Below are 13,599 nucleotides of genomic sequence, written 5' to 3'. Positions count from 1 at the left end.
ACTTTCAAAACGTTATTTGTTTTTTGATTAAAAACAAAAAGGTGTACCTTTTTTTTTTTTTAAATTGTCACGAGTTTTCTAAATTTTATCACATCGACTATCATATATTGTTAAATAAAAATATTCTTCTGCATATTTTTTTTTGAAGAAATATTCTTTTGCATATATAAGCTTATAAAATCCTCAACGAGTGCGGTGCAAATATTTATCTGTGTTTTAAATATAGAATAAAAAGTTATTTAATATAAACACTAAATTGATGTTAATATTTTGAAAATAGTCACGAGTTTGCAAAATTTTAATATATCGATTTTCTCATATATGTACATAAAAATTTATTTATGCATATATAAGCAAATAAAATCTGCAACGGGTGTGGTGCAAACATTGAACGGTGTTTTGCTTATAAAATAAAAAGCTATTCAATAGAAACACGATATTAATGTTTATATTTTACAAATATTAATGAGTTTCCATGATTTTATCACATCGACTTTTTCCTATATTTAGATAAAATTTGTTTCTGCAAATAAAACACATAAAATCTGCAAAAGGTGCGATGCAAACATTGAACGGTGTTTGGCATATAAAATAAAAAGTTATTTAATAGAAACAATACATTGATGTTGATATTTTGAAAATAGTCATGAATGTCATAAAAATTTATTTATTCATATATAAGCACAAAAAATCTACAACGGGTGCGGTGCAAACATTGAACGAAATCTGCAATAGGTGCGATGCAAATTTTGAACGGTGTTTTGCATATAAAATAAAAAGTTATTTAATAGAAACACTACATTGATGTTGATATGTTGAAAATAGTCATGAGTGTCATAAAAATTTATTTATGCATATATAAGCCCAAAAAATCTACAACGGGTGCGGTGCAAACCTTGAACGGTTTTTTTGCATATAAAATAAAATCTTATTCGATAGAAACACTATATTAATGTTTATATTTTGACAATATTACTGAGTTTTCATAATTTTATCATATCAACTTTCTCATATATTAAAATAAAAATTTGTTTCTGCATATAAAACCCATAAACGGGAGTGATGCAAACATTGAACGGTGTTTTACATATAAAATAAAAAGTTATTTAATAGAAACATTACATTAATTTTGATATTTTAAAAATAATCATGAGTTTTTAAAAAAATTAGTGATGCAAACATTGAACGGTGTTTTACATATAAAATAAAAAGTTATTTAATAGAAGCATTACGATAATTTTGATATTTTAAAAATAATCATGAGTTTTTACAAAATTAGTTTATTGATTTTCTAATATAATGTATATAAAAATTTGTTTTCGTGTATATAAGAAAATAAAATCCACAACATACGTGATTCAAATATTAAACATATTTTTATATATATAAGAAAAAAAACATTCAATAAAAATATTATATTAATGTTGATAATTTTCATTTAAATTTTTTAAACATTTTTTTGGTAGTGTTTAAAAACATTTGACTATATTAACAATGTTATTATTTTTAATATGATTAGCACAATGTTACGTGACCCGTGCGGACCGCACGGGTCTTTTACTAGTGATTAGAAAAGTTATGTCACATCGTAGGGGATAATTGATTATATTTTTATAAAAAAAATATGATTTTTTTTTCAACGATAACATTTGCGCACATTCTCTGACCTGATAACTTTATATGTAAATACTCCCTTAAAATTTAACACTTATGTATAAATACTCCCCTCAAATTTAAACTTATGTTTAAATTGCACCTCAATAATAAAACTTAGTTGGCTAAATAAAACTTTGTCGGTATGACAATAATAACCTATAGCCAAAATATAACATTTATATTTATAGGAATAATGCTTCAATATGTCTGTATAATTGGAAACAACTTTAAGGAATGGTTTCTTCGCATGTATAATAACCTATAGCCAAAACATAATATTTATAGGAATAATGCTTCAATATGTGTCTATGCTGGTAACTAGGAAAGCTCTATGTGGATATATCTTAATTCCATGATAAAAATGTATAATTATCAAAAGTAGGTTTGTGTATTATCGATGATAAAAGCAACAATCGATAATTTTGAATGGAACCTTATAATATTTTGGAGTTTTGGTTGTAAAAATTGATGATGTTATGAATAATAGTAATAGAGAGATAAAGACCTTAAGTAGAATGAAGTCAGGGTTATGAGAATGGTAAATGTTATAGGTGATGATTAGTGTGAGACGAAGTAATGTGTTAAATAATGAATTTAAGGGGAGGAATAAAATGCAATAACATGAAGTTAACCGATGAGTTGAATGTTGTGATGATGTTGAATCTTGATGAGATAATGTTTATTTATGATGATGTCTTGATGAGTTAAATATTGTTTATTTATGATGATGGCTTGATGAGTTAAACCTTGTTTGTTTATGAAGATGTGTAATGACGAAATATATGTATTGTTTATGATGATGAGTAATGACGATATATATTTATTGTTTGTAATGATGAGTAATGATGAGAAAATCCTATTGTGGTGTAAATTATTGATGTTGTGTTAATGTGTGTTATTTGGCGAGTCTGTCTTCATGAATCATATCATATTGCATATAAATGACGAGAATGACGAGTGTATGTTTAGTAACACAACTCTAACATACAAACGATGATAAGTAGGATTGGTACCACATGCATATAGATGTTAGGAGTGAGTTGCATTCTTTGCATAACTGCTGATGTTTGAACTTGATGATGTTGTGATTATATGTTAATCGGTGATGTGTGTTGACGTGTAAACTGATGATGTGTATTCACGTGTTAACTAAAGATGTGTATTGATGCGTTAAATGATAATGTATATGATTTTCTATGCTTATTATATATGCTATTAAATGATGTGATTTTCTAAATGGATAATTGATTTAGGTTGAAGTGATAAAGGTTCCTTTATAATTATTAAAATTTCTAAATGGATAATTGATTTAGGCTGAAGTGATAAAGGTTCCTTTGATAATTGTTAAATGATGTAATGATCTTAAAGATGATTATTTAATTATGAGCATGAATGATATGAAAATATGATTGATGATGTCTTATGTGTTTAATATTTGAATCTAATTATTATGTTTATACAGATCTGAATTACTGACGAAAATTCCCGCCAGTAATGTACTTCTGCCGATAGGGTTTCCTATATATAGTCGAGTTTGCATGGAAATTAGGGTAGCCGAGTTTGCGTGGAAATTAGGGTATTATGTTTGTAAATGTATTAAATAAGTGTACAATAACTTGTCAAAAAAAAAGTCTACAGAAACAATAGATATATACAAACGATGACACAACAGGATAGGAATGAAAAGTTCATCAGTGAGGAGAAATATTAGGGATTGCGGCATTTTAGAGGGAATTTGTTAGGTTAAATTGGTGCGCTGCATTTTAGATGGAATTTGTTAGGTTAAATTGTTGCAAACCAAATGCAACATTTTAGAGGGAAATTATTAGGTTAAGTTGCTGCAGACTTAATAAAATTAATAAATAAGGATGGCTGAATCAAGCCGCCGCGCTCCCGTTCCCCTCGACCTTAACCTTGCCCAACTCATTTTATCCCAAAATCCTATAGAAAACACAGTATTCTCGCCCATCTCTCTGAAGATGGTTATTGGAATTCTCGCTGTTGGCTCGGACAACGCCACTCACAAAGATTTGTTGGATGTTCTTGGATTTAAATGCAAAGAAGATCTGTTGAAGGACATGCTTGGTTGTTGCTCTTTGTGTAACAAGGATGAAGATGCTGCTGGTCCTATTATGAATCTTGTAACCCGTGTTTCTGCTGCGGAGGATGTTAAACTTCTACCGACCTTTGAAAAAACTCTGAAAAAATATTTTAATGCGGAAGTGATTATTTGTGATTTTATTCGTCAGGTATTTTGTTTTCATCTTCATTTTTTTTATTGACATGATTAATGACTTTTTCTATTCAAGCTAGGTTTTCTCTCTGTGTTGTTCCTAAATGTTATGAGTTTAGAGTTTGTGTTTTTGGTGTTCTTTAAATGATTTTTTATTGACATGATTAATGACTTTTTCTATTTAAGCTATGTTTTTTCTCTGGTGTTGTTCCTAAATGTTATGAGTTTAGAGTTTGTGTTTCTGGTGTTCTTTAAATGATTTTTTTTATAGGCTGTTTCGAGAACCAAAGATATAAATGATTGGGGTGAATCACAAACCAAAGGCTTGATTCCTCGAATTCTTCCACGAGGGGTTGTTGTAACACCCCGTTTTCTCAATATAAAAATTTCGTAAAATAAATCAGAGTTTCTCAACACAAACGGAATGTCACATTTCTTTTCATCAAATCATAAACGGAACAAATAAATATTTATCCTTCGAAATCCAACAACGTAATATTTAAAACTTCGCAGCGGAATGTATTCAAACATCTAAATAATCTTTGGCACAAGGGTCTCAACATAAAATCTCATAAATACTTAGTTCATTAATAATTCATGAAAATCTTCTTAAAGTAATACGTAAGGAACAGAAAGCAACAACAAAATTCTCATCCCGTTACGTATCAGAGCACCTAAGACACACACTTATGAGGAGTCCACTCACGACCGCAACTAATCTTGGTTACATGCAAGTTACCCATACGAAGAGCAACATTTTCAAACAAAAGGGGTGAAATTTCACAAACAACAATATTAAGCATATAATTCATTAATTACATTTTACAACATAAACATCATCAACATATCATAATAATAATCATGTAACATCATATCATTATCATAAACAACTTCATATTAATCATCGACATCAACTTCATAATCAATCATCAACATCAACTTCATAATCAACTTCGTAAATTAATCTTTAACAACTTGACGACTTTGACTCGACTATGCAACTTCAACTCGACTATGCAACTCTTAACATCTTAAATCATCTTGACAATGCAAATGCATGTGGTACCAATTCCAGGGCATCAAGCCCGCAACATAATTGAGCGTAAAAAGGCTCCAGGGCATCAAGCCCCCAACATAATTGAGCAAAAGCTCCAGGGCATCAAGCCCCCAACATGAATGAGTATGCATGGACTCAACATCTTACATCTTAAACATCTTGAACATCATGAACATCTTTTATGACTTCAATAATTTGGACAACATCTTACAACTTTACAACTTAGACCGACATTTACAACTTTATGACATCAATGGTTAACAACAGCAAAACAACAACATATGCAGCATATAAACAGCTCTTATATATCATATCAACATTAAAGAATGAATCACATCATCATAAGCATCGTAAACAATACATAAAGTGCATATATAACAATATCTCACTACTATTAATCTTAATCATCTTCATTCAGGTTTTCTGGACAGCTTCTAACACCATAAATAACTTTCATTCCTACCCCAAGGTCGTCTCATGACTACACGTGTGAAAGGTTCGCAAGGCAACAATTCAAGGCAGCCTACCACTAGTTAGACTCATTGATAAGTGCCAGGAAGTGTTTATTTCATGTCTTATTTTAGGCACTTTTGTTACTTGTTTTGCAAGATATTGAGGGAAAGGCCAGGAGATAATTGCTAATTACCCTATTAAGCTTTATATATCTTACTCTATCCAATTATGCAGGATTTGAACTCAAGACACCAAGCAAAGAAGAAAATCAAGAAAAAAGGCAATAATGGCAGAAGCAAGTGTTTGCTCGCAGTGGCGAGCACGCCAACTCGCAGTGGCGAGTAGCAGGGAAGCTGCCAGAGCCAGGAGCTATGTTTTGCTCGCAGCGGCGAGCACATCAATGTAAGAGACGGCATAAACAATTCTTAAGTTAACACTGTCATTGCACATAACCTTAATGGAGTCCGGTTTGTTTTGATTCACGCTAAAAAGACATATTCAGCTACCTCTTTTTATGTATATGGTTTGGATTAATGGATTCCTTTTTTTTTTTTATCCGTAATTTTTAAGAGTAGAATATCCTTATATGGACTACATGTAATGGGATTACTATGGAAAGAGAGGTTGAAGTGTTTTTAAAAAACTTAATTTCATTGACCAACGCTTGAAATGCATTAAGATGATGTTGCTGTTACTTTTGAATTTTTGTGGCAGATGATTCTATAAATCTCTATATACATGTATTCTAAACTACATTTTGCTTATGTGTAACTTCACCAATGATCCTCCTTTTGTAACTAATCTCTCACACTTATTCCATGTGGCTCTCTTTTGTTCTTGATTCTTTACTAGCCATTCCTTATTGTATATATCTATCTATCTTCCATTTTCCATCGGTTACAAAAACATTCCATTTACTTCACTTCATGCAAGTTGCACAATAAATGCATTATAATCCATTTTATTAATATTGAGCGGTTACATTTTAAAATTATTTTATTTTTATTCAATCCTCTTACACACAAGTTTACTACAAAACTCCTCATTTTGTCCTAAGCTTATGTGTGTGTGTGTGTGTGTGTGTGTGTGTGTGTGTGTGTGTGTGTGTGTGTATAGACGTGTAACCTAAACGAGCATGAGGATGGCTTAATCGAGTCTATGAGGACTTAAAAGGGTTCACATCAATTGGTATTGTACTTGCATAAAGTAGGATATGCCGGTCCAGGTATCATTGAGTCATAACCATGACTTATTTATTTTCAATTTTCCACAAAAAATAAAATGCAAAATTGTTTCCTAAATTTTGTGATTGTAGTTCTAGATTTCGTGTTGATTGTACTCACTAAATTGAATTCTGTTTGAGCAATTCATGGTTGCTAATTCACGAATTATCATCATTTCTCATTTCTTATGTTATCCTTTTTATTTTTTCTTCCATTTCATTTTTTGATGGTTTTGATTCTCTCTTGAAGCTTCGTGTGTGTGTGTGTGTGTGTATATATTTCTATAATTTTTCGTATTCTCTAATGTATATCCTTTCTTTGATTTCACATGCACAGGTTTTGGAAAAAGGGAGGGTTTTGTTGAAAGGCCACTTCATATATAAAAATGTGGTTGTATTTTTCATTGAAATTAGAGTATTTTTTTCATTATTATTTTTTATTTAACATTGTTATGAAATCAAGAGTTCATAAACATGTGGAAGAAAACATATTAAAAATGCATAAAAAAAATGAATATTTTTTTATTCATTTTCATTTCAAAGCCAGCATGTGGTTGTTCCTATAACTATTAGAGATTCTTCCTTTTTAACTAATTGCCATAAGATGGAGGAGGATTTGGATGGAGCTTACAAGAAACTCAAAACTCTTATCACCAATAAATCCAAATGGGTCGAACAAGAGAGAGTAAGAATCTTTATCCATAGGGGTTAGTTTAATTTGATCAAGTATCCATATGTCTTTGTAATAAGAGAAAATACTCTTATATGTTTTTAAGTGAATAGTTTCTCATAAGAGTTATTAACATCAAGGCCTAGGTAACTAATTGTAGAAGCATACATCTACTAAAAATTCTAATGGAATGTTATTGATCTTCTTGAAATTGGAGAGACAAAATCATGTTTTGATGATTTGAACGTAGCAACATGAAAATTTAACTCATGTGATTGGCTGACCTTCATACTTTCCATCAATTGAGTTTCCTGCAATTAAGAGTAAATTTGGGTGCAACTCATGGAATTGTCTACCTATACTCACACTCCTTCAGGGAAGTTTTATTATTACTTTATTTTAAGGAATAATTAAAAGACTTTATTGTAATTTAGTTGTTTTCTTTTAACTTAGGTCTAATAAATTTATTAGAATTTTTTTTTAGATTTGTTTTGATAAAGTTTATATGGATTTTATATGTTTGAAAAGTATGAGGTTAAGGTTGAATGTAGAAGTGTTTCTATCAATATATATTTGTGTTCTACATTATAATGTAAATAAATTCGAGTTACTCTTGATCTAGGAATTGTGATGATATGGTACCTCTGAGACCTTCCCATAAATTAAACTCGAGTCATTATTCTTAAGCTATGATTATGCTTATGCACTACCTCTAAAAAAGACACTCTCACATATAGTATAACATATCACCCTTTCTTATTCTATCTAATCTAATAATTATAATAATACAAAAAAATTTAAGTTACAGAACTTATCATCCTTTAAAATAATTTAATAAGAATACATGAATAGATTAAAAAAAGTTTATAAAAAAAAGAAAGATAAAAAAATTTAATATCGAAGCTTCTTCGAGCTTATCATTCTTATATCAAGACTAATATAAGTGATACATTTTTTTTTATTTGTATTGAACTAACTTCTTTGTAATTTAAATTCAATTTTCCCTCAGAAAACATTGTCATATTGTGTAACTTCTAAAAAAGTTCCACAACTCTGTTGTTCTATCTAATAGAGTAACTAACAAAAACTCTATTATTATTTATTTATTATAAAGAGGGACGAAGCCCGAGAAAAAACTCTATTAACCGATGAATTTGGAAGTGGACTTTAATGGTGTGTTTTGATGGAGAGTTTAAGAGGAAAGTGAGGAGAGAATTTACTTTTCATTTTTAAATTACGGACACTATGAAATGTTTTTTAAAAATTTAACATATTAACCTGATAAACAATCATATAATACTTCAATCACACTTAATTTATTTTAGAAAAACATGTTATATATAGTACGTAATTTAAAAAAGAAAAGTAAACTCTCTCCTCCATTCCTCTCATAAACTCTCAATACAAACACACCCTAAAAGTTTCATTTAAAAGGACGACTTAAGAGAGAAGAATAAAAACTACTATTTAATTGCTAGGAATTTTTAAAAATTCATTTGTGTGTAATTTTAAACAAATAATTTAAGTGTGCACTCTAACAAATGAAGAGTTAGGTCACTAAAAAGATGTAACCATTCATCCTTTACTTTTAAATCATCCTTTATTATAATATTAAAAATATCCAACTTTAAAATTATGATTTAGATAACGTATATATGCAAAATTTATATGCAAGTTATCACAACTAGGGAAAAACATTGTATAATTTAATATATTTCAAGAGATAATAGGAAGAATATATAATTCATTATAATATTGATAATAAAATATGAAAATTTATAATTTGATACAAACTCATCATAATTTGAGATATATAAGATTGTTTTGATGGTTGAAACTAAAGATTTAACGAGTTGAATGATATATAGATATTATACAAAAACAAAATTGTTATGAAAAAAATGATGCAATGACAAAAAACAAATTTAAACCTTATTAAAATAATGAATTTTCGATTAGAACAAAATTTTAATGACATATTATTATGAAACCCATGCAACGCACGGGTGGTATTTCTAGTTCTTCTGGTGAAACTAGCGGTGTTTATTCCTCTAGCATGTTATCAACGGCAATGGAGTTATTTAATAGGAGTGAATAAGAAGGTTATTTCAGTTTTTAGTGTTCGATTTGTTGTGACCCCGTTTGCACTATCATCCTGGTTGTCAATTTTACCACTATTAATTTTTTGATTGTTTTTTTTTTTTTTTATATATTTTTATTTTGTATTGTAGAGTATTTAGATATTGGTGATATGAACACGGTTTGTCAAAAATGCTGCGTATCTATGTGTTGTATGAAAGGAGATATCACAGTATCTTATATGATTCAAACACCTCCTTTAATAAGAATTTTGTTTGCCGGTCAACATCCCAAGAGTAATCATTTTCTTGCCAACGTTGAATTGTACAACAATTTGTTTTCGTTTGCCTCTTTGGGAGGGAAAATTGAGACTGCATAAAACGATGAAGCAAGCTCATCTGATAAATGTCGAAATTGCAAGCTGAACGTTGTGACCTGGGTTCAAACCCAGGACGTCACAGTTGTGTGTGAGTTTAATTTCAGTGGATTATCACTTCATCTAAGACAAAAAAGAAAAAAAGAAAAAACAAATATTAAATAAAATTGTCAAAGTCGATTTTCTCTTGTAAACGGTCATATATAACCCTAATTTCTTCTTTTTCATGCATCAAAAAGGTGATTTTGAGTCAAATTTTGATCCAAAATCACCTCTTTAAATTGTTTTCTCATTCTCTTTTATTTAAATAAGTGATTTACGTACTCTCGCACTCATAATTTTTCTTTCATGATTTCATCGTTTTAGTACGATGTTGTTTATTCGTCGTCTTTGTGCAGTGTTGTTTTTCCACAGTGTTTGTTCAGTTTAAATTGTTAAATTTCAGACACTTGAATATAATCATATTTATATGGTTATATACTTTGTTGTTTTATACTATTAAAATGAATGTTGTGATACTTTGTTGTTTTATATTATTAAAATGAATGTTGTGAGTTTGATAGTAAATTCATCGTTTTTAGTAAATTAATATTATATCATTGTATTTTATCAATTTGAATATCATATATATTTTTGTCAAAAATGGGGCGACATGAAAATTCCAAAGCCTCAATAGTAACAAAACAAACACATTCTCTTTTATAAATAAAAACACAAAAGGACAAAAGCAACACCAATATTCCAAAACAAAACAAAGAATCTAAGTTTGTTTTTGTAGCCTTGAAAGTTTCGTTAACCCAGCTGTTTTTGCACGTTTATTTCCATAGGCCAGCACTTCCATTGTAAATACCATTCATTATTTCAATATATAATCTCTTGTTTCATTTTCTTTCCACAAAATAACCACCTTAAGATGGATCAAGCTAGTACAATTGAAGCTGAACCTTCAATAGTGTCACATAGCAAATCCAAGAAAGTGGTAAAATCAAGAGACAGTGGTTATAATAGTGATGAGTTTGAAGGATCAATAGGAGAGAAGCCATCAAGATATGAGGTTTGGGGATGGTATTTGTATGAGTTTTGCTCTTACTTTGTTCAAACTGTTGTTATACCTGTACTCTTTCCTCTTATTATTAGTCAGTTACAGATTCTACCTACGGATCCTGTTCCAGATTGGCAAAATAATCACCATGGCATGATTTGTTCAGACAAGGAAATTCATCTGTAAGTTCAAGTTCAGTTTAGTACCAAAAATATAATTTTTGAGAGGAAGTAAATATAATTTATAACTTAGAAATTTCTATGGCTCACATATTGTATGCATTTCCTTTTAGTCTAAAGTAAACAATACTAATTTGAGGTATATAAGAATTAATTTGTGGAACGAGATATATGATTATTATTAAATTATTAGTATTTTTAAATTCAAATTCCAATTACAATCATCGCACCATTCGTATAAATAAAACGATAATTGGATTTGATAAAAAAAAATGATAATTGGATGAAAGACTTACTCCCAAATTTTTTTTGAAATATGAAAAAAATGATAATTGGATGAAAGACTTACTCCCAAATTTTTTTTGAACTATGACTAAAGATGTATTTTCAGGAGAACTACTAGGTGGAACAATTTTTTGCGAGAGTTTACTATGTACCCATTCTCCTCTGAATTAGATGATTAATTGCGTTCGTTTCAAATTATTTTATAGATTCGTGGAAATAAATTGATAGGACGATATATTCCTTTGAGTATTCGTTCAAAAAAAATTATTCCGATGTGTATAAAATGTTCCTAGAAATAGGAAAAAAAAAAAAAAACTTTCCAAAGAAAAGGGTGTGAATAAGGCTCTTATGAAAATGAGAATAAATTTATATATAACTATCCATTAATTTCTCTCTATAATAGTTTCCATGAATATTAATACTAACCAAACATCTTTTCAAAGATACCTTGAATAAAACTTCCATCCTCTTATTCATATTCATAGGAAAGTTATTCATATAAATGAATCTAGTAAGCTTAAAACAAGCACCCCAAAATTGAATTGAGATTAAAATTAGAGAGAAATCCATAATAAATAAAATATGTCTCTAATATCATTAGCTAGTATTTTTTTTTTTTGAAGAATATCATTAGCAAGTATTAAAAACGCCAAGATTAAAATCTCTAATTTCTGTTGATTAATTTAAATTTTTTTAGTAGTGATTTTAAATTTTATGCCTTTTTAGTATACGTGTAACACAAATATGAATGCAAACCATTGGATTTTATTACAGGTACAGCACTCTCACAAAGCGCACAATAACAGTGAATGGTTCAAAATTCTCTTCAATGGAATGGACATCAATTGCATGGGCTTCAGGTTTAACCTTAGCCATTCCAATCCTCACCTTCATCTCTTTCCACCTTAACAGCCAATACCAAACCCTAATCACAGCAGCATCCACAGGCATTGGAGTTTTCTTCTGTCTCCCAGCAGGATTCTTCAAAACAACCTTAATCTTCATTCCCTACATTGCTTTCATTGTTTTAGCTAGCACAGTTGCTAGTTCATCTCACACTCACCATCTTGCTCTCATGATTTCTTCCTTCAACAAATCCAAAAGAAACAAAGTTTCAAGTTTCTTCTCTCTTTATGCTACTTCTTTTGGTTGTGTAGGTTCAGCCATAATCTCTTCTTTCATTTACCATATGCTTCGAGAACCCGATGATCGTAATTATTTCACCCTTTGGATTGTTTCAATCTTTAGTGGCTTAATTTGGTTAGTTGGTGTTTTACATGTCGTTACAGCTGTTAACAGAACCACTGTTTCTTCTGTTTCTTTGATTAACAAAACAATGTTTTACCCTTGTTCTCTACTTAAACATCCAAAAGCAATTGGAGGACTTTTTGGGATTTTCCTCTCATCATTTACCACAATGTGTATTTTCACTGGTGGTGTGCTTTTCATAGTTGGTAACCTTTGTATTAGGCCACTACACTTGCTTTACTTTTGGTTAATTTATTTCCTTTTTCCTTTGGTTTCTTTGCCACTTTTGCACCCATTGCAGCTATTGCTTAAGGCAAATTCTGTGAAAATGAAAATTATTGGGTTTCTTTTATCAATGTTGTCTTCTGGTTTTGGATTCTATTTTTGGAATAGTCATTGGAAATTGGGTCATATATTGCTATTTGGAGGGGTTCAAAGCATTGGAAGTGGACTTTTGCATGCATTTGGAAGAGTTTTGATTTTGGAAAGTGCTCCTAATGGGAAAGAAGGTGTTTTCTGTGTTTGGTATGGTTGGATTAGAGCTGCTGGGTTGTGTTTGGGTTTCACAGTTGCTTCAGTTGTTCCTGGACAAATTAAAACATCTTTTGGAGCTGCTTTTGTAGCTGCACTTGTTGGAATTATTGTTCTGCTTTTTGGAAATGTTGGTGATGATAGTAAGAGTGAATCCCAAGACAATGATAATCTTGGATTAGAGTCAAAAGAATCTGTTAGTGTTTGATTGAGACTTCACATAAGAATAAGTTTATCTTAATTACAATACAATCTTATATGTTATATGCATTTTCATATTCTTTGCAATGGTGTTCTTAATTAGATATGATTGATTTTGGGTGTATTTTGGTTGAATAAGTAAAGTTTCTCTTACACCTTTCACTAATTAGTCAGAATCACTTGTATATTAATCTAACTATATGTAAGTTAATTTACATGAGCTAACTTTTAGTCGACATCAATTTGATTAAAATCAATTTATATTAATGCATAATCAAATGTACACTAAGTTGGGGGTAGAGAGAGATAAGGTGAAAAAATACAAGAGTTCAAATGTACACTAAGTTGGGGGTAGAGAGAGATAAGG

The 13,599-nt window shown here is 29.8% G+C and overlaps 1 protein-coding gene across 1 annotated transcript; it reads left to right on the top strand.

Moving 5' to 3' along the window:
- Positions 1-10,522: 10,522 nt before the first annotated feature.
- Positions 10,523-13,295, top strand: LOC146900421 (uncharacterized). The gene is made up of 2 exons (XM_085737376.1): positions 10,523-10,970; positions 12,027-13,295. The coding sequence occupies exons 1-2, from the start codon at positions 10,660-10,662 to the stop codon at positions 13,237-13,239; spliced, it is 1,524 nt and encodes a 507-aa protein (XP_085593502.1). The 5' UTR covers positions 10,523-10,659; the 3' UTR covers positions 13,240-13,295.
- Positions 13,296-13,599: the final 304 nt, after the last annotated feature.

This window comes from Medicago sativa, chromosome 8 (genome assembly GCF_051527215.1).
Source record: "Medicago sativa cultivar Bolivia chromosome 8, Bolivia_mono, whole genome shotgun sequence".
NCBI lineage: Eukaryota > Viridiplantae > Streptophyta > Magnoliopsida > Fabales > Fabaceae > Medicago > Medicago sativa.
This window is presented reverse-complemented; position numbering and strand designations above follow the sequence as displayed.

Bases quoted from the DNA above. Each gene is read 5' to 3' on its own strand.
- LOC146900421 (XM_085737376.1), top strand. From the start codon at position 10,660: ATGGATCAAGCTAGTACAATTGAAGCTGAACCTTCAATAGTGTCACAT. The intron at 10,971-12,026 runs GTAAGTTCAAGT...ATTTTATTACAG, and splicing joins TCAGACAAGGAAATTCATCT to GTACAGCACTCTCACAAAGC.